This window comes from Mustela putorius, unplaced genomic scaffold, assembly GCF_011764305.1.
Source record: "Mustela putorius furo isolate JIRA1106 unplaced genomic scaffold, ASM1176430v1.1 tig00003899_pilon_pilon_pilon, whole genome shotgun sequence".
Classification (NCBI taxonomy): Eukaryota; Metazoa; Chordata; class Mammalia; order Carnivora; family Mustelidae; genus Mustela; species Mustela putorius.
In genome coordinates this window covers 4,694,267-4,719,180 of record NW_025422048.1, presented here as the reverse complement: position 1 = coordinate 4,719,180, position 24,914 = coordinate 4,694,267, and the positions used below count along the sequence as shown (strand labels likewise).

Genomic DNA, 24,914 nt, shown 5'->3' with positions numbered 1-24,914 from the left:
CCACCTCCCTTATGCCTCCCACGCAGCAGGGAGGGGGAAGAGCAGAGGAGAGGGACAGGCAGACTCTGGGCTGAGCACGCAGCCCGATCCCAAGATTACGACCTGAGCCAAAATTAAGAGTCAGACGCTCCACCGAGTGGGCCACCCAGGCGCCTCGGTAATGTTATTTTAGATCACAGAAGCAGGATACAGGATTGGATGTGATAGATTTCATCTATGTAAAGACACAAATGTCCTTATGGCTACATATGTATGTGGGCAGGAAAAACAGCAGAGAGAAATGCAAGACTGTCACAACGGCTGTATTCTGGAAGGTGCTCTGCTTTTCACCCTCACCATTTTCCCCATCTTCCACATTTTATACGAGCATACAGTACTCTGCTAATGGCTGAAGAGACGGGGCCGATGAAGTATAAAACCGAACCACAAAAACAGCAAAAGAAAATTAATATTGTTCAATCTCCAGATGGGGAAGGGTCTCTATGTTTAACGGGAAAAAAAAAAAAATCAGACAGGAAAAGAGCAATTTGTTTATTTTAAAAAGTGAAACCAATAACCAAAATTTAAAGGCAAATTCACAGGACTGGAAATACAAACACCCAACAGTTTTACAAAGAGAACAATGATCAAGGCCACGGATAAGCAGAGAGTTACAAGCTCAAACAGGATACCACTTTCACCTGTTTTATATATTTGTTTGCTTTATTTCTAGTTTTACCACCCTAAGCTGCAGGAGAGTGGGGAGAAGGGCCAAAGAGAGAAGCTTTTAACAATTTGGCACCAAGAGACAAGCCCAAGGGAGTAATTTGAAATACATAAAAACATTTCATTTGCAAAGTTGTTCATCACAGCATTATTTACAATACCGAAATTTTGGAAATAAGCTGAATTTTCAATGAAAGAAGGTTAGGTTAGTTATGAAAAAAGTTACACAAGAAAATACATCACCACCAGTATAAAGCATCTTTGCAGAAATTTTAGTAACCACATATAATATTTAGTGATAAAAAGAATAGAAAACTGGAAGATAAAACACACAGGATGATCACAGCAATGTAAAAAAAATTCATAGCCCAAAGAAGGCAAGATATTAAGTGACCATCTTGGGGCAAAGTACTGGTGCATTTTCTTGCCTTTTAGTACATTTCTGTTTTCCGGTTTTTCTATGATTAACACTTTACTTTTGTGCTCAGAAGGGGATACCTTTTTTCAAAGTGGTCACAAGACTCTTCAGCGATGCTCCTGGTCAGATCACGCCACGCCATGCCACGCCACGGCCTAGAGTCACAGAGCGCAGCCTCTTGGAGATGGCAGGGGCGGGGGAGTGGGCGTGAAGAATGGTCATGAACAGAGGGGGAAGGGGAGAAGCTGGGGGTGGGGCGCAGGGAGGCAGGGATCGGCAGGGAAGAGTCAGGGACCAGTGTGCACACTGGTCGGCCGAGGAAAGGGGCTTTGTGGAGCCAGGGAAGACTCTGACTGCTCAGCGAAGGTCGGTGTGGACCCCGTAGTAGGCACTGGCGGTGTTCGCAGAGGGCGGGGTCTAAGAGGGAGTTCAGGAAGACACGTGGATTCTTCAGGAGCGAGGGAGGAAAGAGGAGGGGGGGCAAGCTAGGCGGGAAGGTGGTGAGAGGGCTGGTGATGGCAATGGCACTGGAGGCGGGAGCGCCGAGGGCCAGAGGGTGTTCCCTGTGGTGTGCCTCAAACCAACAGCCTTTGCATGCACACACAGGGTGGACAATTAGCCCCCAGGAGGAACCTGCCCGTCGCTGGGTAGACCCGGCTTCCATTCAGAGTGAGTGTAGGGCAGCTCCGTTCCACTTTCTACCACAATGGGAAGGTTCTAGATCTGTGCTCTCCAGGATGGCGGCTGCTAACCATGTCAGGCTGATGAGCACTTGAAATATGACAAGCCTCACTGAGATTCTGCTTTGGAATCGCTTATTTCACTTGAATTCATTTAAATGGTTGCATGTGCCCAGTGGCCACTGGACAGCACGTACCCAGGGGCGGTGATTCTCAAAGTGTGGTCTCAGGAGAGCAGCGTGATCTGCAGGAAATGCACATTCTCAGGCCCCACCCCAGCCGCGAGGATGCAGCAACTCTGCGGGTGGGGGCCCTGCACGGCTCTGGCTCATCCTCCTGCTTGGGGGCCACTGAAGCAGGGACACACAAAATTTCCGCGCTCGCTAGTTCTGGTTTCCTCTGAACTGTATGCAAGAACCACTGCCGGAGTGAAATGGGCTTTTTAACAAGGAAGTGCCCAGGGGACCATGAGGAACACACGTCCAGCTCGGCGGGCCAAGAAAGGCTGTGTGGAACCATAGAGACGTGCTCACTCCAGGCTGAGGCCAGAGAAGGAGCGTGGTCAGCTTGGACGCCTGAAAACCAGAAAGTGGCTGTGCATTCCAACATGTGTGGGAGACGGGCAGAAGGGAAGAAAAGGTGGCTCTACATTGCGTTCAGGGTCAAAAACAGTGAACACGCATAACCTGTGAGCCGATCGGGAAAGCAGGCCACCCAGCGGGCAGCTCAGCCTTTGCTTCTAACGGGAGAGAGACTGAAGGGAGGCTGAGAGCAACCACCGCACCAGAATCAGCTCGGACACTGGGTCCTCGCACAGAAAAGAGGAGACAGAAGGACTTCCGGCAGAGACAGAGGGACACACAAAAGCCCCAGATGCGGCTCTGGTCACACGGGCAGACAAATTACTGCCAAAACGGCAGCCGCACCCCCAACGTAGCTGTCACTTCCCTCTTCTCTGACGCAGGTCAGTTTTCAACTTCAGCAAGAGCAGCACTGGGACATTTTTGATAAAACTGTGCTTCAGGAAGTGAACCAGGACGAAGTGTACGCACTGCGGCCAACAGACGCACGTGAAAGAAAAGCCCGTGTTAAAACTTCTCATCTTAACCAGGGAGTAGGAGATAAAGCTCAACACGCTGAAAAGATGGCGTGAGGAATTTCCAGACCAGATTATAAAAGTCTTAGTGGAAGTGATGAGACCGATAAAGAGGATGAAAAGGAGAAATAAAAGGCCCAGGGACCCCATCTACTAGTATAAGCCAAGACTTCCAGAAGAAAGATGAGCCTCGGGATCAGGAGAGATGAATAGGGCCCTTCACTCTTCAGCTAGAAACTGCTGTTGCCAAGACACTAAGTCACTTAATCACTTAGGAGATCGTTGTGCTACCATATATGCCTCTGTTGTGAACTAATTAATTTTAAAAAAAAGCACTGTCTGAAATTACTGATTTGAAGTCTTCTTTTACAATAATATCTTGCCTTTTTTGTTACAATACACATAAGTATTCTTTCACAAACATTTACCTTTAAACACTGAAGCACTTGTAAAGAGAATTACTGGAAATCACTCACTTTGATACAGGACAATGTAAGATGTTTATTTAGAATGTGGCTGACTCCTCTGATGAGTGCTGATAACTGATCAACTTCCACGTGTTACAAATAGGAGTCGTGATCATCCCATCCTTTTTAAAGACGATGTAGGCTAAGCTTATTATGATTACCACCTGCCTTTCTGGTTACTTTCATATCTAGGGAATACAGAACTATGTTCTGGGGGATTAGAAGTTACCTAATATATTAAGTGACGTTTTCACAATTCTCAAAATAATTCAGAATTTAGTAAAATTAATGTTGTCTTTAATCAGCTATTCAAAGTAGATTATTTCCTGCCTCCTGGATAAATGTATACCTGCAACCAACCATTCCTGAAAAAGGAGAACACAACAGTTTTGAATTACTTGATTTGTGGATACAGTTACACCTTTAAATGTTTTCCACCGTGAATAACAGGGCCTTTCAACAGGTGATCTTGGAGTTTAATGGTCATATTACTTGCTAACCAATTACTATTTGGGCCAGAAGTTCCTGAACATTTCTAACTAAATTTCCCAAATATCTCATGCCTCTAGTTGACTTAGCATCATTTATTTGATGCAGAAATTCTACATTAGTCGCTTCATGCATATTTTATCTTTGGATTTTGGAAAACTCACAATCTTATTAACAAAAGTTGAAGATAAGACTTTAAGGCCTTAGCGCCTAGCATTATTATTTAACTTCACATTTTATAAACCTGAAACCTGAAATACTGATATAATACTTTGAATATATTTGGTTAAATATATTATTAAATTATAAACAAAAGAACCAGGGACTTTGTGTGAAACCTAATGTGACATATGGTTACTTTTTGAAATACACTAGATTCCAGAGGTAATTAACAGTATTTCTTGAGTACAGTGTTGTGTTTGGTTATTATGGGCTCAATGGATAAAACCATGACAGATTTCGGTTGTTCCCTTTACACTTATCCACTCAATAAACAGGCCGTGATTGCCCCAAAAAGGACAGAACGGTTCAGCCTAGCCCCAGTCCAATTACCAAGTGGATATTAATAAAGACTCAAATTAATAAAGAATCAAAACGTTAGGCGATCACATATTCTTGGGTCAAGCTGGGGACATATGCTTTGCGTGCCTACCCCTTGGGTTGCTCCTAATAGTATGGATGATCACCAAGTGACCAGCTCTAATGCCTCCTCTCCCCAGCTGCAAGGGAGCATGTGACAGCTGCCCTCCTCCCCGGCTGGCCGGGGTCATGGCATCAGTGATTGGAGGAGGTCTCTGCCCCGGGAGTCATTATACATGTTGTGGTCCTGCAAAGGGTCAGAATCAACAAAATACAGTTCCCCTGCGTGGACGTCGGAAAAGTTAGCCAGAAACTCACGGGGATTGAAACCAACCCACACAGTGTACCGATAGTCTATTGTGCGTATGGAATAGCCCATGACCTTTATATCTTTTAAGCTCGGCTTGTCAGAATTCCACTGGGGAGAGTCTGCAGGCCGGGGGTACTGGCTATAGGCAATAGACTCACGGGGATTACCAGGAAGGTACTGGTCCTCGTCCAGGTCCTGGAATCGGAAATACTTCACAAGGCTCTGGCCTTCTCGGCACTGCGCCACACGAAATGAGGGAACAGGACAGCGAGGCGGCACGTGCAGTCCTGCAAGTCCCGCGAGCGTGGGGAAGAGAGACAGAAGTTCCACGAGGTCCGTGACTTGCTGGCCTGAAACGGGAACCGATCCAGCTGAATGCACTGCTGTACAGAAGCCTGCACAGCTCACAGACTAAGGAAGGGAGCGCATCTGGGCTCCACGGGTTCTTTTCTCCTTCTGCGTTTATTTTGGGCCCATGAGTTCAGGAACAACGCCAACTCGGCACCTCCCCCCACAGGAGTATGCAAAATGAAGATGCCTGCAGCCAGTTGGCACTTGTAAAAACTACGTGTAATTTGGGAACCACCCGTGTAATCACGGATTCTGGCAAGGATCACCAACAGAAGCCCTATCTTTTGGGTAAAACTCGGTTGGGGGGACAGGATATTGGGAGTCTCAGCGGTCGCACCCTGCAGGGACTCCCTTCTGGATGTCAGCATATCCCCTTGAGACCATGGGAGGTTGCAAAAACAGCACATTCACCGTCTTAACCATCCCGTAGCGTCCTGTTCAGTAGCACCACAAACATCCACGGTGCCATGCAGCCGTGCCCACGGGCCGTGTCCAGAATGCTTCTCATCTTCTTCACCTGTGATCTGTCCTCAGCGAACAGTCCCTTCCCATCGCCTCCTCCCTGCCCCCTGCCCCTGGCAACCGCTATCCTACTTCTGGGGGCTCCTTGCAGGATCTCTTGTAAGGGCAATCACACGGTCTTTGTCCCTGTAGGACTGCTTCCTTCTCTGAGCACAATGTCCTCAAGGTTCCCCCACGCTGTAGCACATGTCAGAATGCCCTGCCTTTCTTAAGGTTGAGTAACACACCACTACACAGAGAGACTACATGTGGCTTCTCCACTCACCCAGCAACTGATGCTGGTTGCTTCCACCTTGTGGCTACTGGACAAACATGTACAAGTTTTTGCTTGAATACCTATATCTAATTCTATGGGATATCTACCTAGTAGTGGAATTGCGGAGTCACACTGTAACCCTACATGTAACTTTGTGGGGACCCATGAAGCCACTTTCCATAGTGGCTGCACCATTCTACCTCCCCACCAGCAACGGGAGGGCTCCCCTTTCTCCACACCATGCCAGTGCTGTAGATTTCTATTTATTTTGCGAATGGGAATGAAACGACACCTCACTGTGGTTGATCCGTCTTTAAAGTCTTAATCCTACGCTTTCTATCACCGTTAAAACCATGGGCTTTGAGCCAACACTCTGGCCTTCTTGGATCTTTAAGAGTTTGCTTTACACGGCCCAATTTTATTTCTGACACATCTGATAAGTAAAATAAAAAGAAGAAAAAAAGGTAAAGAAGCTTAAAAAGATACTTTCTACAATGGCAAGACCTGGTTGACCTGACCACCTTCATCAGGTGATCAAATCTGGCACCAGTGACAATGGCGAAGGCCACCGTGAAGTGCCCTCACTGTGACACACTTGGGAGCACGTGAGCTCACGTGTAGTGCACGTGTCTAAAATGTTTACCCTGAATCTAGTCATGAGGAAGCGATGAGACAAATCCAGACTGTGGGCTGCTGCCCAACACAGTTACCTGGAATGCTAGTAAAAAGATGAGGTCGAGGAGAAATGGAGGCCCAGATCACGTCAGGCCTTGTCGGCCACTATAAGGGCTTTCACTCAGAGACAGGAGCATAGAAGGCTCCAGAGCAGGGCTCTGACACCACCTTACTCAAGTTTTAACAGGATCACTTTGGCTACTGTGAGGAGGAAGAACTCCGGGGGACCAAGGGCACAAGTAGGAAGACTTCGGGAAGCTGTTGCAGGAATCCAGCAGGACACGGGGTGGTATGACCCATGGTGGCAGCGTGAGGTGGCGAGAAGCAGTATAGCCAGACTGAATGGAGAGCAAGAGGCTTGCAGACAGACTACGTTTCACATATGGAGGATGGGAGACAGGCAGAGGCAGGGGCAGGGGCCGGCCGGGAGGGAGACAGGCAGGGGCCGGGAGGCCTCCATAGTGAGCACAGCCATTCCCTGAGAGGGCAAAGAGGATCGAAAAGAAAGGCTCAGCCTGGGGCATGCCCAAGCTCGACTGGCCAAGTGAAACATGCTGCTGGAAGTCCCATCCAAAGTTCAGGGAAGAGACAGAGGCTAGAGATAAAACTGGGAAATAAACTAGGAACAGTACAGCTACATGAATTTATGACTTGCTGAACATGTCCCCAGAAAACTTTCAAAAAACCATCTCAACCTGTCAGATTCCTCCAAGCAAGCAGAGGCCTATAATCATGCCTATGGTTCGAGCTTTTTATAGATGACTTGAAAGAAGACAGAGCATGAAGCACACAAAACTCAAATGTAGAGAAAATAAAACTGGGCCATGTAAAGCAAATCTGGAAAGATCCATAAAGACCAGAATGATGGGCCAGAACCAAAAAAAGAAAAAATATCAACAGAAATTGACATAAAGGGCATGATTTAGATGTTAAATGGATTTAGATGGATTAAATGCAGAAGCCCAAAAAGCGGGCAACCTAGTTTCACAGAGTTCATAGAAAAAGTACTCTAACTCATACACAACTTGTCTCTGTGCTAAGCAGATCACCTCAGGAGAGAACAAAGAACCCACACAGGTCACCCATGCAGCCGCAAGGGGTATCTCATTGCAGGGGCATTTCTGGAAATGCTTTCTCAAGCTGGCGCTTTGGGGAAGGCAGAGACCAGGATAACTGTGGGTCTACCACCACTACTGTGAAGGAACTGCAGGCCTAGGGGTTTCTGCCTAGAGAAGAAAGGCATCAGGGTCGCCTTCAAGGCTGGGATGGACCGGCACATCGAAATCAAAGCAAACTCGCCCTTCACTGCGCTGCTCAGCCGTCGGCCAACCCCTTCCTCTGAGCTTCGGAGCACCCGGTGGTCTCTGGCACGACAGTCCTCCTCATCCTGGGGATGCCACCTACTCCTTTGTCCCTCCCTCTTCCAGGCTCCTCTAGGCCCAGACCCATAGGTACTCAGGAGTGCCAACCCTGGACAGGAAGATGGACCAGGAAGCCCCTGGCTGTGCATCAGGGAGTCTCCTATCAAGCAATATCACTTCAGCATGCTTTATACCTGGCTCCATCAACTCCACGATGGAATCGAAAGGGTCGATGTACGGGAAAAGCTTCTCGCCCGCCTCCAGAAGCGGAGCTGTCCTCCCAGGAACATAGAACATCAAGGGCACGCGAGTGGCGACGTCAAAATTGCTGTATTTGGCCCACTCTCCGTGTTCACCGAGAGCCCACCCTGGTTCATAAAAGCACAAAATAACAGAAGACAAATAATGACATCACTGCTCGTTCATTTTCGATGCCATTTCATTCCCTGTTGTAGAAACCAGAGGAAGCAAAGTTCATCACAGAGAAGGAATTCCTCTGTGATTACCACAAAAAAGGTGATTTCTCTAAATACTGCTTTCTTTGAAGTTAGACATCTTTCTTGAATGAGGAAACCTCTAAAAGGGGAAAAAAAAACCCATACTAAATTCCCAAAACAAAACTATCTTCTTTAAAAGCAACTGACGTTTGCGGCCAACTCGGGCTCCCAGGGCCCAGCCCCTACCCCCCAGCCCACACACAGGCCAGGCCTCCCCTCCCGAGAGGGGCTCCTCCTGACAGGGTGGGGGCCAGGGCAGGGCCACTGTCCTGTCCTGCCTTCTCTGGACACAAGTCCCACCGGGGCTGTTTTCCACCCAAGGGTGCGTGCCCCCAAACCATGAGCAGTGACGCTAATGCACTCACTCCCATTTTATAAGGCAAGGATAACTTGTTCCATTTTAAAAAATAGACCACAGACCAAAAAAAAAAAAAAAAAAAAAAATAGAACTTGATTCCAGACCCTTAACCTTCATGAAAAATACAACCCTCTTTGCCTGGACTGAAAACTCTCCTTGCGCAAGACAGCTTGAATGCTCCCCCTGGAAACATCTAATGTTCTATCTGAGTGCCCTTTTTGATATTAAAAAAAAAAAGAGATTGCACGTTGAGTATTTCATGTTACAAAATAACCAAAGCCACATAAAGCCGCCATGTATGGACTGGAGAGGCTTCTGTGGTGAGGGGGCAGGGAGTCTCAGGAGGGCCGTTCCAGAAGGGCCATTTGGAATCAATGCAGCTGCCTCCGTGCAAAGAGAGCTTCTGAGTGGCCTTGCCTCCTTCACAGGCGCAGCGGCCTCTGTCCGCACTGGAGGAAACTGAGCACTGACAAGAGAGGCCAGAAGTGGATGGCGAACCATTAGGGAGACAGCGAAACATTATGACACTTATGTACATAACAAAGTAATGTGGGTCTTGACAAGGCTTAAGGTAGGCCCGTGAGAAATCACACGGAGGACTGTCTATGACATTAAGTGCAACCAGCAAACGAGGGGACCAAAGGGCTGATAAGCACAATCAATCCCGCCTTGTTCCGTGACTACATATTCCATACACACTCACATGGACATGCACCACAGCCATGTGTATATCCACAACCAAAGGCTAAAAGACAGCCCCCAGGTCTGCCAGCACCAGCTCGCTCTGCGCAGGTGGGATAAGAGAGCAGGGTGCTCTCGCCCTACATTATATGCTCTATGCCTTTTCCTTTTTACAATGACTCTAGGTTGATCCCATCCCACTGCACAGTTGACGATCCTCAAGAACTGTTGTCCCCTGAGTATGATAATGGTAGTATGGTTATACTTTAAAAGAGCTGAATTTTTTAGAGATACTATTCAGAAACCTGAACAACCCGGGATTTGCTTCAAAAGAGCTTGGTGGGGGGGGGGGGATGAGACAAACAAGACCCCTGGGAGTGGGTAACTGGGGAGCAGGATGATGGGGACTGGAGGTTGTTGTTTATTCTCTATTCTTGGACATGTTAAAAATTTTCAAATTAAGAAGAATCTTAAGTAAATTGTTTCCATTTTTGGAAAAAGTGGGAAACTGCCTGAAAAGAGAGAAAGCCTTGGCAGCACCAGGCTCTTGACAGAGAGAACACTGGGACTGGGGGTGAGGGAGTGAAGTCAGGTCTGAGGGCCTTGCTGGGCCATGCCAGGACTGTTCTGGTTCCTCCTAAGAAAAACTAAATGCCCTCCAAGCCTCTAGATTGGAAGCATGGCTTAAAAGGGCTCCCCACACAAATTAAGGGTTTGTGCTGCATTCATCAAGGATAAAAAAGGTTGCTACGAGGTCCCCCCCCAAGCATCCAACATGGTCCTTGGGCCTCTATGGAGAAAGGTCCCAGGCCATCAGAAAACAGGCCATCATAAAAGCACCCCAAGACCCCAGACTTGGGGTACTGCTGATTCCTGAAAGAGAACACGCTTCTGTTTAAGGCAATCTAGAAAAGCACATTTCCCAGAGAAGTCCAGCTGCCCTGATCGACTCCCCAGGGCACAGGAAAATGCTTACCGTGATCGGAGACAAATGCGATGATGGTGCTATTGGCCAGCTGGAGATCATCCAAAGCACTCAGAAGGTGGCCAACCTGTGTATCCAAATATGAAACGGAGGCAAAGTAGCTCTGACGGATTTTCCGCTGCACGGTAAAGGAGGAGGAGAGTGAGTGTGACTTGAACCGCAGTAGCACGCACAGAGCGGTGTCACCTGAGTGCGCCTCCACTGACGCCCGTGACTCTCCGCTGAAACGTAAAGCACATTTCCCCACCATCTGAGTCGCTGGGCCCCCATGCTCCTGGTGAAATCCGGGATCCATGGCAGATCCAAAAGGAGGATTCTTTTTTAAGCAAATCAGATTTCACTGTAGGGCACAGGTCACAGCAGACAGATGCGCCACTTACTGTCCCTTTGTGTCTCCTTCACCTGTTCTTACGGGTCCCAGGAGATGACCATGTAAACTGAAACACATGCCCCATCATTCCAAACTCTGCTGGGGGGGCGCCAAGGACCCCATGAAGCTATACTCCTTCCTTAAGGACCAGAAACCAGGGGGCTCAGAACAAGAGAAATGTTCTGGGATGTGGCCGAATCACCCCAATCTCTCCCTCTATCCCCACATGGCTTTCTTCCCGCATGTGTCTCTCTCCTCTTCTTAGAGGGACACCCATCCTATGACTCCAGTATGACCTCATCGTAACTAATGAATCTGCAATGACCCTAGTTTCACGCGAGGCCCCATTCTGAGGTGCAGACGGTCAGGACTTCCAGTTTCTGCGGGACACAGCAGGACAGCAACTGCTTGTCCTCAAAGACGGCGGCGGTCATGTGAGGCTCATGTCTAATGACCTTCCAGCAGGCAGGAGAAGAGCAAGGGAGGGACCCAGGCTGGAGGCCAAGGGAGGCACTGAGGTGATTCAAAGCAAGATGCTGCAGCCTGGGCTGCACGTGAGTAAGAGTCTGACCACAGCCCAGAGCACCTGCCGTGGGCCTGAGATGAACAGCACTAAATCCACGCCGGGCACACGGGAGCAGCTCCACGGACGCTCGTTGCATGAACAAACCGAACCCAGACCCACTTGGGTGGTCATGAAAGACTTGCAGATGGAGCCAGAGGGCCACGCGGACCTGGGAGGAAGGCCGGGACAACCAGCCCAAGTGCGGGGGTGGGGGGCGGGGCGGGGCGGGGCGGGGGCGCGGGGAGAGCCGGCGGCGGGGAAGGAGATAAGGACTCCGGGGCTGACTGCAGGGTTCTGGTTCGGCTGGCGGCACCATTCAGTGGCTGGGGGAGCACAAGGAGAAGAGGAGCAGCAGCGGCGGCGGCACGGCCCCAGGAGCCAGTGAGGCAGAGGTCTCCATGGGCACTGGTGCGGCAATGACCCTCAGGGGCAAGTGGACAGACGTGTCTGAAATCAGGAGCCAGACTGGGACAGGAGGGGAGAAGGGGAAGAAAGCTTCCAGTGGAGGCCCTGGGGCTGACCCACTGGACAGAGCCTCCTAAGCAGCAGACACAGAAAGAGGGGTCTGCTGTGTGGAGGGGGGCGGAGGGGGTCCAGGCGGAGGACATGTCCAGGAGGAGTGGCGCCGGCCAACACTGAGAAAGCAGCAGGGACTCTGGGAAGGTAGGACCCACAAGGAGGAATTTCATTTGCCACGGGGGTCAGTGCTGACCTCGGTGAGAGCACTGAGTGGGCTGGGGAGGCAGGAGGCTGGGCAGAAGCGAATGAAGAACGGGCGGACGCTAAGGCCACATTTCACTCCTTCTGCCCTGAAGGGCAGGTGAGGGCACAGTGTCATCATCTGCTGAAAGATGGAGAAGAGTGGCATAAAGGACAGGAGGTGAGCGGCTCAGAGTGCAGGGTTCAGAGCAGCCGAACGGGCCGAAAGTCCTGAGCAGAAAGCCCTCGCGGATGGGCCGTGAGGGCTGGAGGCTGGGCCCGTGTGTGTCCCCCTCAGCACCACACGGACTCAGGGCAGCAGCCTCGAGACTTGGTCTTGAGAGCGGCACGGCGGCCGGACCATCCTGTCATCGGGGCACAAGTGCAGCAGGGGGCTGGTGAGAACAGAATGCCACTTGCACAGGAGTGAAGCCCGGAGGGGACCTAGACCCGGGGTAGGGAAGTCCCCAACCATGATCCCCAGGAGGCAGGTGGGGAACGATCATGTGGAGTGAGGCAGCTGTGAGAAGAGACTGTGGTCAGGGTGGTGACTGCAACCAGGGAGGAGCCAGCCTGGGAGGCCCGAGGTTGGGCCCTGAGGTCACTGGCTCCTGTGGAGCAGAGCCAGAGTGCGGGCAGAACCGAGAGGCTCAAGAGTGCGGGGAGATGCGGCCTGGGCAGAAACAGCCATGAGCAGGGCCCAAGCTCCAGGTGCATGTGGGGCAGGGGAGCAGGACACGAGCACACCAGGGAGGTCCTCTGGGCAGCGACAGCAGCAGTGGGCAGGGGGATGGCAGGGAGGAAGGCATCTGTCCTGGACGCTTTTGCACGTTCACTGAGCTCCCTGCTGGAAATCTGTCACCACCTCATTTCTGTTTTACAGATAAGGAAACAGGCTCAGAGAGCTCAAGGGACCTTCCTGGGGGCTGTGCGGCTGGTGTGGGGGAGAACGGGAATTCGAACCCAGGCTGTTCTGAGCCGGTAAGACAAAGCACAAGGCCCTGGCATTCCATGTGTCCGGGAGGGAATTCAGACTCCCCAAGGCCGCATCCGCATGCTCTGGGGCAAGTTATCACACCGCCCTGCTGTCTCCCCACCTGGACGACCTGATGGTCACAAACCTCAGTCAGCCTCCACGGGGACTGGAGGAGAGGGCACACAGAAAACATGGAGCACCCTTCCTGGGACACAGTCCATTTTAAAGGGACATTTGAAGTGACGGTCACTAACAAGGCCTCCGGGTGCAGCCTCGGAGATGCCACTCAGACAAGCCTGCTCTCAGAAACCCCGTAATGGGAAGTCAGGGATGGAGCCACAGGAGGAATCCGCTTCTTTGCCAAGTCTCACCACCGCCAGGCGAACCTAAGGAGGCCCACGGACACGAGGGGCGCACAGTCCCTAGCCCCTAAGCCCTCACTATCCAAACAGCTCTGAGTGGCAAGAGACGCCTGGATATTTCATCTGGTTTTGAACCATACCCTATGGCAGTGCTCACAGGCTTCTGCGTGCCAGCAGAACTGCTGGGCTGCCCTTGCAAATGCCAGTCCTCAGGCCCCACTTCCAGCTCCCAGTCCCCTAAGTCGGCACTTCCGACAAGCCCTCATGGGGATTACGATGCAGGGGGTCCAGGAAGCACCCTCTGAGACCACTGCCCTCTACCTTTCACTGCAGGCTGCCTATGGAGTCTTCACACAGTGACCGAAGGGCAGAGCTGCATGTGGAATATTCCAGAAAGAGTGCTGGTCGGCGTGTTTTCCGCACTCCAGGGAGAGGGTGACTAACGAGTCCACTGAGGAGTTGAACTCTGCGGCTACTCCAACTGCAACATCCAGATAGCACTGGCCACTTCGGTGCCCCTGCCCCCTCTGTGTCAAAGCCCTACTCCCCGCACCACCCCTCGAACGGGATGGGTGCCTGCGTAGGCTTTCCCCCAGAGGGGCCGTGCAACTGAACATTCTGGGCTGCAGGGGAGCCGCCCACCACTCTACAGCTGATGAACAGTCACGTGGATTAAAGAGCATCTCCCATGATTTAGTGACGGGGTGTCCCAGCCTCCTCCTTCTCCCAGGGCTCACACCCAGCCAATCACCAAACCTCCAGATCCTCCCCTGCTTTGCAAGAGACATGGCCTGGGCGACGATATCCACCCAGCACTTCCCAAACCCTAAATTCCTCCAGACCACCCCCAGCCCCAGAGCCTCATGAGACACCTGGCACAGAGAAGAGTCTCAGTAAGACACCACGGGTGGGGCGGTGTCTACTGAGCAAAGTGGTGTCACAATGATGCCATGCCATTAAGTACCCAGCAATTCCCCCAAATATGCCCTTGGTACCTGAAAATCCGCAGGAATTGGGCCATAGGGCACACTGAGGTTCAAGGCCTGGACATCCTCCCGCTGCCTGATGTCCATCCAGGGGTTGTAGGCCACAGGAGGGAGGCCAGCAGGGACCTGGGGATCAGGAGCCAGGGTGATGTTCTCCAAGGGATACAGCTTCTGAAACTCCTTGGGGGGAATAGCGCACAAAGACACCAGGTTGTCATTCTTCCGGCAAAGGCACAAAGCTGGGACTCTCCCAGTCTCTCTATTGCCTTTTCTCCAAGCCGGGGATGCATTTACATGGTAGCTCACTGACACTCCCCAGGTACTTCCCCCTACCTGAAGGTAGGCCTAAGGTCACTTCACAAGACGCCAATGGTAATGAAATCATGCCACTTGTGTCCTATAAACCGAGCAGCCACACCTCTCTCTTTTCATACAAATCAATACCCCCACTGCCTCCCTCCCATCCAGCTGGAAAGGGGTGGGTGGGGTGTGTTCAATTCCCAAAACCCCCTCAGCTTTGGCCACTCCCCGAGAGTGCTCACAGAACTTGACACAGTCCTACCTGCAGCTACCACACACAATCAGCAAAGGGCAAAGCCACATGGGCAAAGTCCAGGGAAAACCAGGCACAAGCTTCCAGAATCCTCTGCCGGTGAAGTCACACAGGATGCGCTTAATTCTCCCGGTGATGAGTGGTGTGACAACATGCATGAGAGGCTGTTGCCATGGAAGCTCATTAGAGCCTCAGCACACGGGTTATTTACCGGGGCTGCCCGCCCAGGCCCCCTCTGCCGGCACAGATCGACGCCAGAGACTCCATGCAGAAGAGTAGGGCCATTCGTAAACAGTGCAGGCACAGAGAGCCACTCCTCGCTTGGGGAGTGGTGCGAACTCTTCCAGGATCCACGTTCCCAGAAGTCAGCCAAAGGCCAACCTTGCAAGCAGGCCTTGCTACGGAGAGGAGCTCGGCCCACTAGGGGAGCTCCTGTCTGCATGAGAGGCAGAAATGAGTCTCCCATCATCAAAGGGGAACAGATCCAGCTAGGAAGGCGAGATTGGCCCTGCGCAAATCTATCAAAGCATCAAAGAGCACGCCTTCGGCTCCCAACTCCCACCACGAATGAAGGGCATCCTTTAAAAATTCAAAAGAGTGGGCTGCTCAGGCCCAGGGAAGACACAACAGGGAGAAACTGAAAAAGATTTTTAAAAAGAAGGGACCATACATCCTAAATGATGGACAGGAGAGCACAGCATTCAGGGTTGCACCGAGCAATGCAGTGCCCTGTGTGGGAAGGGTCTGAGATGCCCTTCCCTGGAACTGTGCCCCAAGGACTGTCCCTTAACTGCAGCCATTGGCGGCCAGCTCTGGCTGACTTCTCTACGTTGATATTCCCATCCAACCCAATATGTGCTCCCGAGTTCAAGGACAAGAATAAAACCTTTCATTGGGGAGGGAGGAAGCCAAGCATTTCCAACAGGATTCTTACGTGCCTTAAGTCTACTTTTTAGCCTCAATCTCTGATCCCATCTTCATGCCACTAAGTACAGTGGTGCCATCAGGCAGCCCCGGTGACCAGGGATGGCAGGACATACCCCCACTAAACCAACCCCTCCTGTAACAAATGACAGAGCTGTCACAGAGGTGTGGGGTCAGCCCTCGGGCAGCTCTTCACCTTGGGGTATCTGAAGGGGATGTGCGGCTTATGATACCCAACAGCCAGGAAGAAAGGGCGGGCCGATGTTTTCATCTTTTCCAACAAGCGTATCGCTTGCTCGGTGCTCTGCTTGTCAGGCAAGGTGCCCTCTGGCACATCCGCCACGTCCACGGGGCAAAGCAGGTTGGCATGGAGTTTTCCATCTGGCCCCCTGCATGTCTTTCAAGACAAAACAGTGCAAGTCAGCTCTTTAAATGCAAAGAAGAGAAGTCATGAAGGGGCATACACAATGGATTTCGCATTCACAGCAGCAGCCCTTGAAGCCCACCTCACGAGTGCTGGCCAGGCATGCACGATGGAGAGCTAAGACAGAGAAGCATCTCCTCTTTCCTAGGCAGAGGCCAGAAACCTACCAGCACTTAGCTTCTTGCTGTTAATCTTCTGTCTCCAGGTCACAATTAATTAAAGGAAACCCATGGAAACTAATGATCAAAACAAATCTGTCTCTGGCTCAATAATTTTAAATAAAGCCAATTTAAAAATGGGCAAAGGACTTGAATAGATCTCTCTCCAGACAAGATAGATAAATGGCCAACAAGCACATGTGAAGATGCTTTGTGTCATTATTCATCACAGATATACCAATCAAAACCACAATGAGATACTGTCCCACACATGCCGCGAAGGCTAGAATTTTTAGAACTGGACAATGACAAGTGTTGGTGAGGATGGCAAGAGCCTGGACCCCTCCCTCACACAGGGCCCCTGGGGGTGTGAAATGGGGCGCTGTGGAAAACACTCTGATGGTCCCTCAAGCGGGTAAGCAGGGCGTCATTACGTCACCCAGCAATTCCACACCTGAGGGGCAGCAAGAAAAACGAAAACCTAAACCTCCACAAATACGTCACCTAGCGATTCCACCCAAGAGAACAGGAAACCTAGGCCACATACAAACACGTCCACGAAGGTTTGCAGCCGTACCGTCAATAGTAGCCACAGAGTGGAAATAACCCAAGTGTCTGACAACTCATGAATGGATAAAAAAAAAATGCATTCTACCCATACAACGGAATACCATTTCCCTATAAAAAGTAACAGGGCTTTGCAACACCTGGCTGGCTGGGTCGGCAGAACATGCAACTCTGGATCCCAAGGCTGTGGGTTAGAGCCACACGCTGGATGTAGAGATTACTTAATAAAATCTATAAAAAGAAAGCAATGGACTATGGACTCTGAAAAACAATCTGAGGGTTTTGAAGGGGCGGGGGGTGGGAGGTTGGGGGAACCAGGTGGTGGGTATTAGAGAGGGCACGGGTTGCATGGAGCACTGGGTGTGGTGCAAAAAACAATGAATACTGTTATGCTGAAAAGAAATTTAAAAAAAAAAGAAAGGTATTAAAAAAAAAAGAAAGCAATGAAGTTCTGGGGATCCTGAGTAGCTCAGTCAGTTAAGCGCCTGCCTTCGGCTCAGGTCATGATCCTGGGGTCCTGGGATCGAGCCCCACATCAGGGAGCCTGCTTCTCCCTCTCCCTCTACCTGTGGCTCCTCCTGCTTGTACTCTCTCTCTATCAGATAAATAAATCTTTTTTAGAAAAAAAGATCCCAACATCTGTCTCTGCCAAGTCATGATCACAGACAAAAACTACAAACTTCACTATAAAACCAGCTTGAAAGAAGTGGCGTATACGCAGCAGTTAACCTGAATCCTCCCAGACAGGAAACAACAGTTCCTCTACAGAACAGTGCCCTTTTCACATCCTTACCTTGGTGTTTTCATACTTTTCAGAGGAGGGATGATAAGGTGGAACAGACCAACTAAATGGGGAATCATCACTGTAATTGGAAGATATTCCTGAAGGGGGAGAAAAGAAAGTCATTAAATAAAACTGAAGCGTCCTTCAATGCCTTCCCCGCCCCAAATTTAAACTCTGTGAGCAACTACAGAAGTATCACCCCTTTCTTGGGGACTTATTTCCTCATCTATAAAATCAAGAGCTCAGGCAGATGATGAGAAGTCCCCACGAAAGCCAACTCTCTAGGTTTCTAGTTGAGTACTGAGCATGTGACCTCCTGGTCCCTTGAGCCCTGGCGATTCATGCAAAGCTGTACGGAAGAAACCCAGAAGGGCAGGCTCAGCCAACGGGCTCCAACGCTGCGGCCCCACAGAGCCCTCACAGGATGGAGCCTCTCCCCCAGAACAGACGCAGTACCACCGAAGGCCAGGTGCAGAAGGGGAGGCTCAGAGAAGGCCAGTGCCTTGACTGACACCAACCACGGAACGGTGAGTGAGCTGGGACTCAAATCCAGGCCTTAGGACCCCAGGTTCAGTGCTCATTCATGAAGCAGAAACCCACTGCCAAGCTCAGCAGTCTGTCGTCTATTCGGGAGGAGAAAAGAACGGTGAGCTACAGAAGGACGGCCGGCTGTCTAGAGAACAGAAGTGCTGTGTGAGTGTGGAAGCCACAGAGGTGGTGGGCCGAGGTAGCATGGGCAGTGAGGGCCATGAAGACGCAGTGAGGCTTGTGTGGGAGCGGAAGGGAAGGGCCGCCTCGCGGGGTGAGACAGGAGGAGCAGGGAGCGCAGTGTCGGTAGAACCACAGGGGAAAGAGCGTCACCAGCACAGTGACCGTTGGGGCTCCACCAGGGAGCACCAGGCAAAGCGAGACCAGAGGGAAGGGGGCAGTGGGCGGCGGGCTGACCAACACAGCAAGTATAGTGGAAAGAGCACAGGAGGCCCACAGACCCAGGTTCAAATCTCAGCACTGCCCCTTATTACCCATGCAACCTTGGGCAAGCTACTTGACTTCTGCAAGCCTCGAGTTCCTCCTCGGGAAATGAGGATGATGATAAAAATGATAAAAACCCACCCTGCCTGCTGCTGAAACATGGCTTCCCTCGGCCCTACTTCCTCTTCTCCCGAACTTGTCTCTCCCCTCCTGCTGTGCTCAGGCAGGGGCTGTCCAGGATGTAAGCGCCAACTGCGGAAAGTTCGGACGGAGGGCTTTTGGTGACATGACAGGATTCCTGACCGATTCTCTTTCCAAAATCTGGCCTTACTTAGCCCAGCCAAGTGTTATCCTCAACCGGGACCGGCCAGCTGGGTTCTGGAAGGCTGCTGAGCCTGCCTGTGTCACCAGCGAGCAAAAGGAAAGCTACTGAAAATGTTCAAGTCATCGCCCTTAGCAATAAGCACAACCATCGTATGAAGTGGGCTTTCAACCCACTCTCACACCCCTGAACCACCGGAACTAGGACGCTACCCTGGGAGTAATCCAAGCAGCTATGACTCATTTGCCAGAGAACTAATCTGAAGTGGAGAGGAAGAACGATCTGCTCAAGGTCAAGTGCACAACTACGACGTGGCAGAGCTGGGACTGGAACCCGGGAGCCTGGATCCCTGGGGCCACTGCCCACCGGTTCCCTCTGCAGAGGCATTCATTCCAGCAGTACGTGTGACAATGGAGACCTGAAATCAACATGACACTCAAGTACAGTGGCTTGTATGTGAGATGACTGTGCTGTTGTTAAAAATGATATGCCAAGGGGCACCTGGGTGGCTCAGTGGGTTAAGCCTCTGCCTTCAGCTCAGGTCATGATCTCAGGGTCCTGGGATTGAGTCCCCAATCAGGCTCTCTGCTGAGTGGAGAGCCTGCTTCCTCCTCTCTCTCTCTCTCTCTCTCTCTCTCTGCCTGCCTCTCTGCCTCCTTGTGATCTCTGTCAAATAAATAAATTAGTTTTAAAAAATAAAATAAAATAAAAAATGATTATATGAAGGGCAGCCAAAGGGGAAAAAGTTTGTTTAAAACATTCACAACATAGGGGCGCCTGGGTGACTCAGTGGGCTAAGTCTCTGCCTTTGGCTCAGGTCATGATCTCAGGGTCCTGGGATCGAGCCCCGCATCGGGCTCTCTGCTCAGCAGGGAACCTGCTTCCCCCTCTCTTCTCTGCCTGCCCTCTCTGGCTACTTGTGAGCTCCCTCTCTCTCTCTGTCAAATAAATAAAATCTTAAAAAAAAAAAAACATTCACAGCATAAAACTGTATATAAAGGAAAATCTCAAATCGGAAAAAGAATATGCCTGGAATAAGGGATCATCAAACTTCAACCCCCTTTGGTGTGGTGCAATTACAAGCAATTCATATCCTTCAGTTCATACCCCCCCCTTTTTGTCAAATAATCATGCATTACTTCAAATAAGTATTTTAAAAAGTTTTAAAGTCTTTTTTAAAGTTTAAAAAACTTTTAAAGTCTTTAAAGTGTTTCAGCATTCTCATTTTGGCATTAAAGAGCCAGTTTATCAGGCCGTGCTGCAAGTCAGCCTGGTGGCCCCCCCAGCACCATTCAGGCCTTGGGCGTCAGCTTGCACCGCTCTTGCTAATCTGACTCACAGCTGATGGGCAGCCCCGCCCAAGTGCTGCCTCTTCACTGGCAAATCCTCAAAACCACCCTGGTCTCCCTTTACTGACGGGGCTCCTGGGGCACAGAGAATCAGTCAGGTGCAGAGCTAGACTCACACCCAACACTGCTGCCTCCCCAGCCAGCATCCTTCCTTCTGCCTGAGAAGCCGAAGGAACCAAACGGCACTGTGACCAGTGGCCTACTACACTTCTTCATTTTGGTAAGAACATGAAGCTAAAGTGAGAAGTAGGATTTTGTACCAAGACACCAGTGACTAAGGAGGTGTCCCCTCAGCCCCAGCAGGCCTCTGTAAAGCCAGCTCTACCTCCAGAGGGGGATTCCAGCCCATGGGCACAAAACACAGAGGAATCCAGATTTTGGACACCAAACAGTACCAGGATGAAAGACTTTTCCAACCGACATGGTCACGTAGCCATTCTCCTTGAAGTGCTGGGGGATGGTAGAGAAGTTTCCAGCATGTACCCTCCAGTAGGAATTGAAGTCATACAGGCGGGTGGTGTCTGGTCTCCTCCCAGTGAGGAAGGACACACGGCTTGGGGCGCACACTGCTTGCTGTCAGGGAGAAGAAGCAGAGGGAAATATCCTCAGAGGCAAACAGAGTCTGGATGCTAAAAGGTAACCAGGCAACCTGAAGAGTCCTTAGCAAAACAGCCTGGCAGCTGAGTCATGCAGATCAAAGCCAGCCAGTGGCATAAGGGTCTCGTTCACACACCAGGAGTAAGTATCCCCACAAAGAGGCAGGAAAAGACTCAGCCCCCCCACCCACCAAGCAGATGTTTGGGTCCTATGTGATGGCGTCTCACAGGCGCACAGAGGCAAGAAGCTTAAAGGCAGCCCCATGAGTGTCACCATGGCAAGGAGCATGGTGCTTGCCCAAGGTCGGTTAGCAGACCTGAGAGGGGCATTCGGCAACATCCTCTTCATCCTCAGCACCAGGCAAATCCTTCTGTGGAAGAAAGCTGGCCAGGGCCATCCTTAGGCATCTTAGCGTCAAGGGACAACCTCTGCCCAAGCTTGGAGGCACAAGCTTCCTTGCCAGTACACAACCAGGTTTTCTCTACTGCCATTTTCCAGACTATGCTTCCCTCTAATAAGGATTTGCCAGGCACCATCAGGGCCATCTAACCATATGCTAAAAGGACTTCATCCCCCAGCCCACTGCACAAAGAACGCAACCACACCTATAGGTCCCCAGACATACCTGGGCGAAGGCATTCTGGAAGAGGAGGCTGTGGGATGCCAGTTGATCGATGTTTGGGGACCTTACCAGCTTGTCCCCGTAACAGCCCAGGGAAGGGCGCAGGTCATCCACGATGATCAGAAGGACATTCAGAGGAGCTGTATGGAAGGGAGGGACCTCAGTGAGATCGCCTGCACTGACAATGAACCCCCAGCCATGGTTGCTGCTCCAGTACTGAGTGGCCCCAGGCTGGCCCCTACACCCTGGACAGCCCAGCCAACCAAGCTAGGGAGGGGGAGACTAGGGCAGGGAGGCTGGGAGTGGGTGCACAGAAGAAACCCCAATTCTGGGTGGCAGAATTAGGCTCTGAGCATGGCCTCAAGCCCGGATGAGGGGGAGAGAGGGGGAGGGAAGGACAGAGGGGAGGAAAGAATTTAGGGAAGGAAAGAAAAATGGATGGGGGCGGGGGGAAGAAAGGATCGTGGGTGGGAGGAAAGGAAGGATGAATGTCAGAAGGAACAGTGGATGGGACAGAGACGGGAAGGTAAGGATGGATGCAGCCAGAAAAGGAGGTAGGGAGCCCGCAATCTGAGCGAGGGCCAGGACTGCACCTGTGGTCGAGTTGCCGGACGCCGCAGACTCAAGGGAGGTGCAGACTGAGGCCAAGAGCAAGCCAAGCCAAAGCAGGCACCAGCCGGCTGGCGGCATCTCTGCCCCGACGCGGCCACTCTGGGGCGACGGGGACAGGTTGCGGCGGACGGGCCGGCCGCGGGCCCCGCGTCGCCAACGCCCTCTGCACCAAGCGGCCGCGGCCGGCCCACAGGCCGGGGCACAGAGGCCCGGAAGCTAGTGCGCCTGCGTGCCTCGTCCCCGCCCCGCCCCTAAGAGGGGCGGGACCTGGCTGCTCCCGAGGCCCTTGCGCGTGATCCCAGCCTCAGAGGGCGGGGCCGGGGTTGGAGCGCGGGTCCTGCCGAGCCGGCGCCGCATGCTGAACCGCCTGGCTGCGGGCAGCTACCTTGCTGGGGAGCTCCCTGGAGAATCTTTCCGGGTGTTTCTAAAGATTTGCGATGCAACCACTGTCCTTAACCAGCAGTTTTCTGCCTCATTGCCTTTGTTCCTGTTTTGCCTTCCACCTAGAAGCCCTTCCCTTCACCGTGAAAGTCACACTCACTCGCAGACCAGCCCAAATGCTGCAGTTCTCCAATGCAACCCTTCCTCCATCTAAAAGAACCCCCCTTTAAAAAAAAAGATTTTACTCCTTTATTTGACAGAGACAGAGAACGAGAGAGGGAACACAAGCAGGGGGAATGGGAGAGGGAGAAGCAGGCTCCCCTCTGAGCAGGGAGCCTAATGCGGGGATGGATCCCATGGGGCTCCATCCCACGACCCGAGGACCATGACCTGACCCAAGGGCAGACATTTAAGGACTGAGTCACCCAGGCGCCCCTAAAAGGATCCCCCTTTTTACGCATTTGTTCAACAAGTACTTATTAAGTACCGCAGATATGTATACGAAGCCCTGTTGGTGGCTCAGGTATTCTAAGCCCCTGCCCTGGTGGAAATTGCATACAATAAATAAGCAAAACAAAAACAAAAACAAAAAACAAAGAATGGCAGTGGGCATGCCCGGTCTGGACAAAAATAAGGCAAGGTGGAGTTGCTTGTCATTGTCTGTAGGGTGGCCAGGCAAAGCCTCACTAGGAAAGTGACATTTGAACAGAAACTTGAAGGAGGTGAGGGAGCAAGCCACAGGGATGACTGCAAGAGGGTGCTCCCGCAGAGTGAGCAGCCATTGTGGAGAGCCTGTGTGACGGTGTTAGGGACAGCACAGAGACTGGTCTGGTGGCAGAGAACTGGAGATGGATCGGGAAGGCATCGGAGACGGGAGGAGTGAGAGTCCTAAGGCCTTCCAAGGCAAGAATCATTCACTGTCTGCCTGGGACTGTAGGTCAAGAAGGACATCACTGTCCCTCTCTCCTGGAGCCTCTGACTCACCCTCTGGGTGACATGCTAACTTTCTCCTCACAGCAGCACCATGTAGAGCCAGAAATTAAAACACAAAGAGGCTCCATCACTTAACAGAGGACACACACCCAGGAAGTGGAGGAGCAGGGTGGGTCTCCATGTGAGTCCTGCTTCCTCAGGAGGGAGCCAGAGCCTGGTCACCGCATGCAGCCTGCTCCCAGATGCTGCCTCACTGCATTGCTGTTTCCTCCGGCGTGCCAGCCTGCGTGGCTGTTCACACAGGAGCCTGCGGAGCAGTGCTGCGGCTTCTGCCTGCACTCCTCAGACCGGAGCATGCCAAGTCCCTCAGGGTGGGCCGGCTCCAGCCAAGGACCCAAGCTGTCAGGCCTCAGAGGGCCCCTCAGCTGTCTGTCTTCATCCTGACACTTCCCCTGTATTGGTGGCCGCTCAGGGTCTTAACCTTTCCCTCTCAAAAGTATGGCCCTCATATTTCTGGACACTCTGAGCCTGGTGTCCCCAAAGACTCCAGTGGCTGTTTAGAAATTTTCTCTTACTTCCTCTTTCCTTGGCATCTGTAATACTTTCTCATAGCAACAGATGTCTCCTGTGCTCGAGCTTGTGAACTGAGGACCTCGTTATAGCATACTTATCTTTATCAAAAAGCCACTGATTAAAAAAATTATTCAATAAAACCCAGGGTTAACCAAAGAAGGGAATGAAGCAAGTCACGCACAGTTCCTGCCTCCAAAAATGTCTATTCTTTCGTGGACTCCTTTCAAGTTGGGAAGCATTTCCAGAGCCAACCACATCCAGGCCCTGGGGGCGTGGGGCAGGGATATATGAGGAATAAGGAGACAGACTAGTCCTTGTCTCCTCGCCATGCTCCACCCCAAGGAAGACACAGTCTGTGGGGAGGAGGACAGCGGCGCAACCAACTCACTGTCACACAGATGGACTTCTGACTTGTCAGAAAGAACAGTTTCTCCAGAGGAAGCAGCTGGGGGTTCACGTGCCCCAACACCAACTTAAGCCCCTCTGACATACTGCCGAGGTGTTGGAGTGCATCAGGAAGGCGCAGCTGGAGAGACTGTTCTGTTGAACAGCTGGGCCTCTAGTCGCAGATATAAGGAGCCAGATATGGGGGTGTGTGATGCACTTGAGATGGAGGCTCATCTGGATCCTTCTGGAAGAGTTTAGACTTGAATAAGGGGGAACGGCTGTGGTGGACACACCAGAAGGAGTCACGCCCTTGTATAATCCCCTCCCTTTGGGTGTGGGTAGAACCTGAGCTTCTAGCCAACAGAATA

At 51.5% G+C, this 24,914-nt stretch overlaps 1 protein-coding gene across 3 annotated transcripts; it reads right to left on the bottom strand.

The window, feature by feature from the left end:
• Positions 1-517: 517 nt before the first annotated feature.
• On the bottom strand, positions 518-22,500 carry IDS (iduronate 2-sulfatase). 3 transcript variants are annotated; one of them, XM_004777929.3, is made up of 10 exons: positions 22,254-22,500; positions 21,664-21,800; positions 20,837-21,014; positions 17,808-17,896; positions 16,062-16,262; positions 14,398-14,568; positions 10,422-10,548; positions 8,104-8,277; positions 4,903-5,094; positions 518-3,731 (listed from the first exon to the last, which is right to left on the bottom strand). In XM_004777929.3, the coding sequence occupies exons 1-10, from the start codon at positions 22,348-22,350 to the stop codon at positions 3,676-3,678; spliced, it is 1,422 nt and encodes a 473-aa protein (XP_004777986.1). In that variant the 5' UTR covers positions 22,351-22,500; the 3' UTR covers positions 518-3,675. The 3 variants fall into 3 exon arrangements, with proteins under 3 accessions (XP_004777986.1, XP_004777987.1, XP_004777985.1); XM_004777930.3 differs by having other exon boundaries at positions 4,912-5,094; XM_004777928.3 differs by having other exon boundaries at positions 518-5,094.
• Between the last annotated feature and the right edge of the window lie 2,414 nt (positions 22,501-24,914).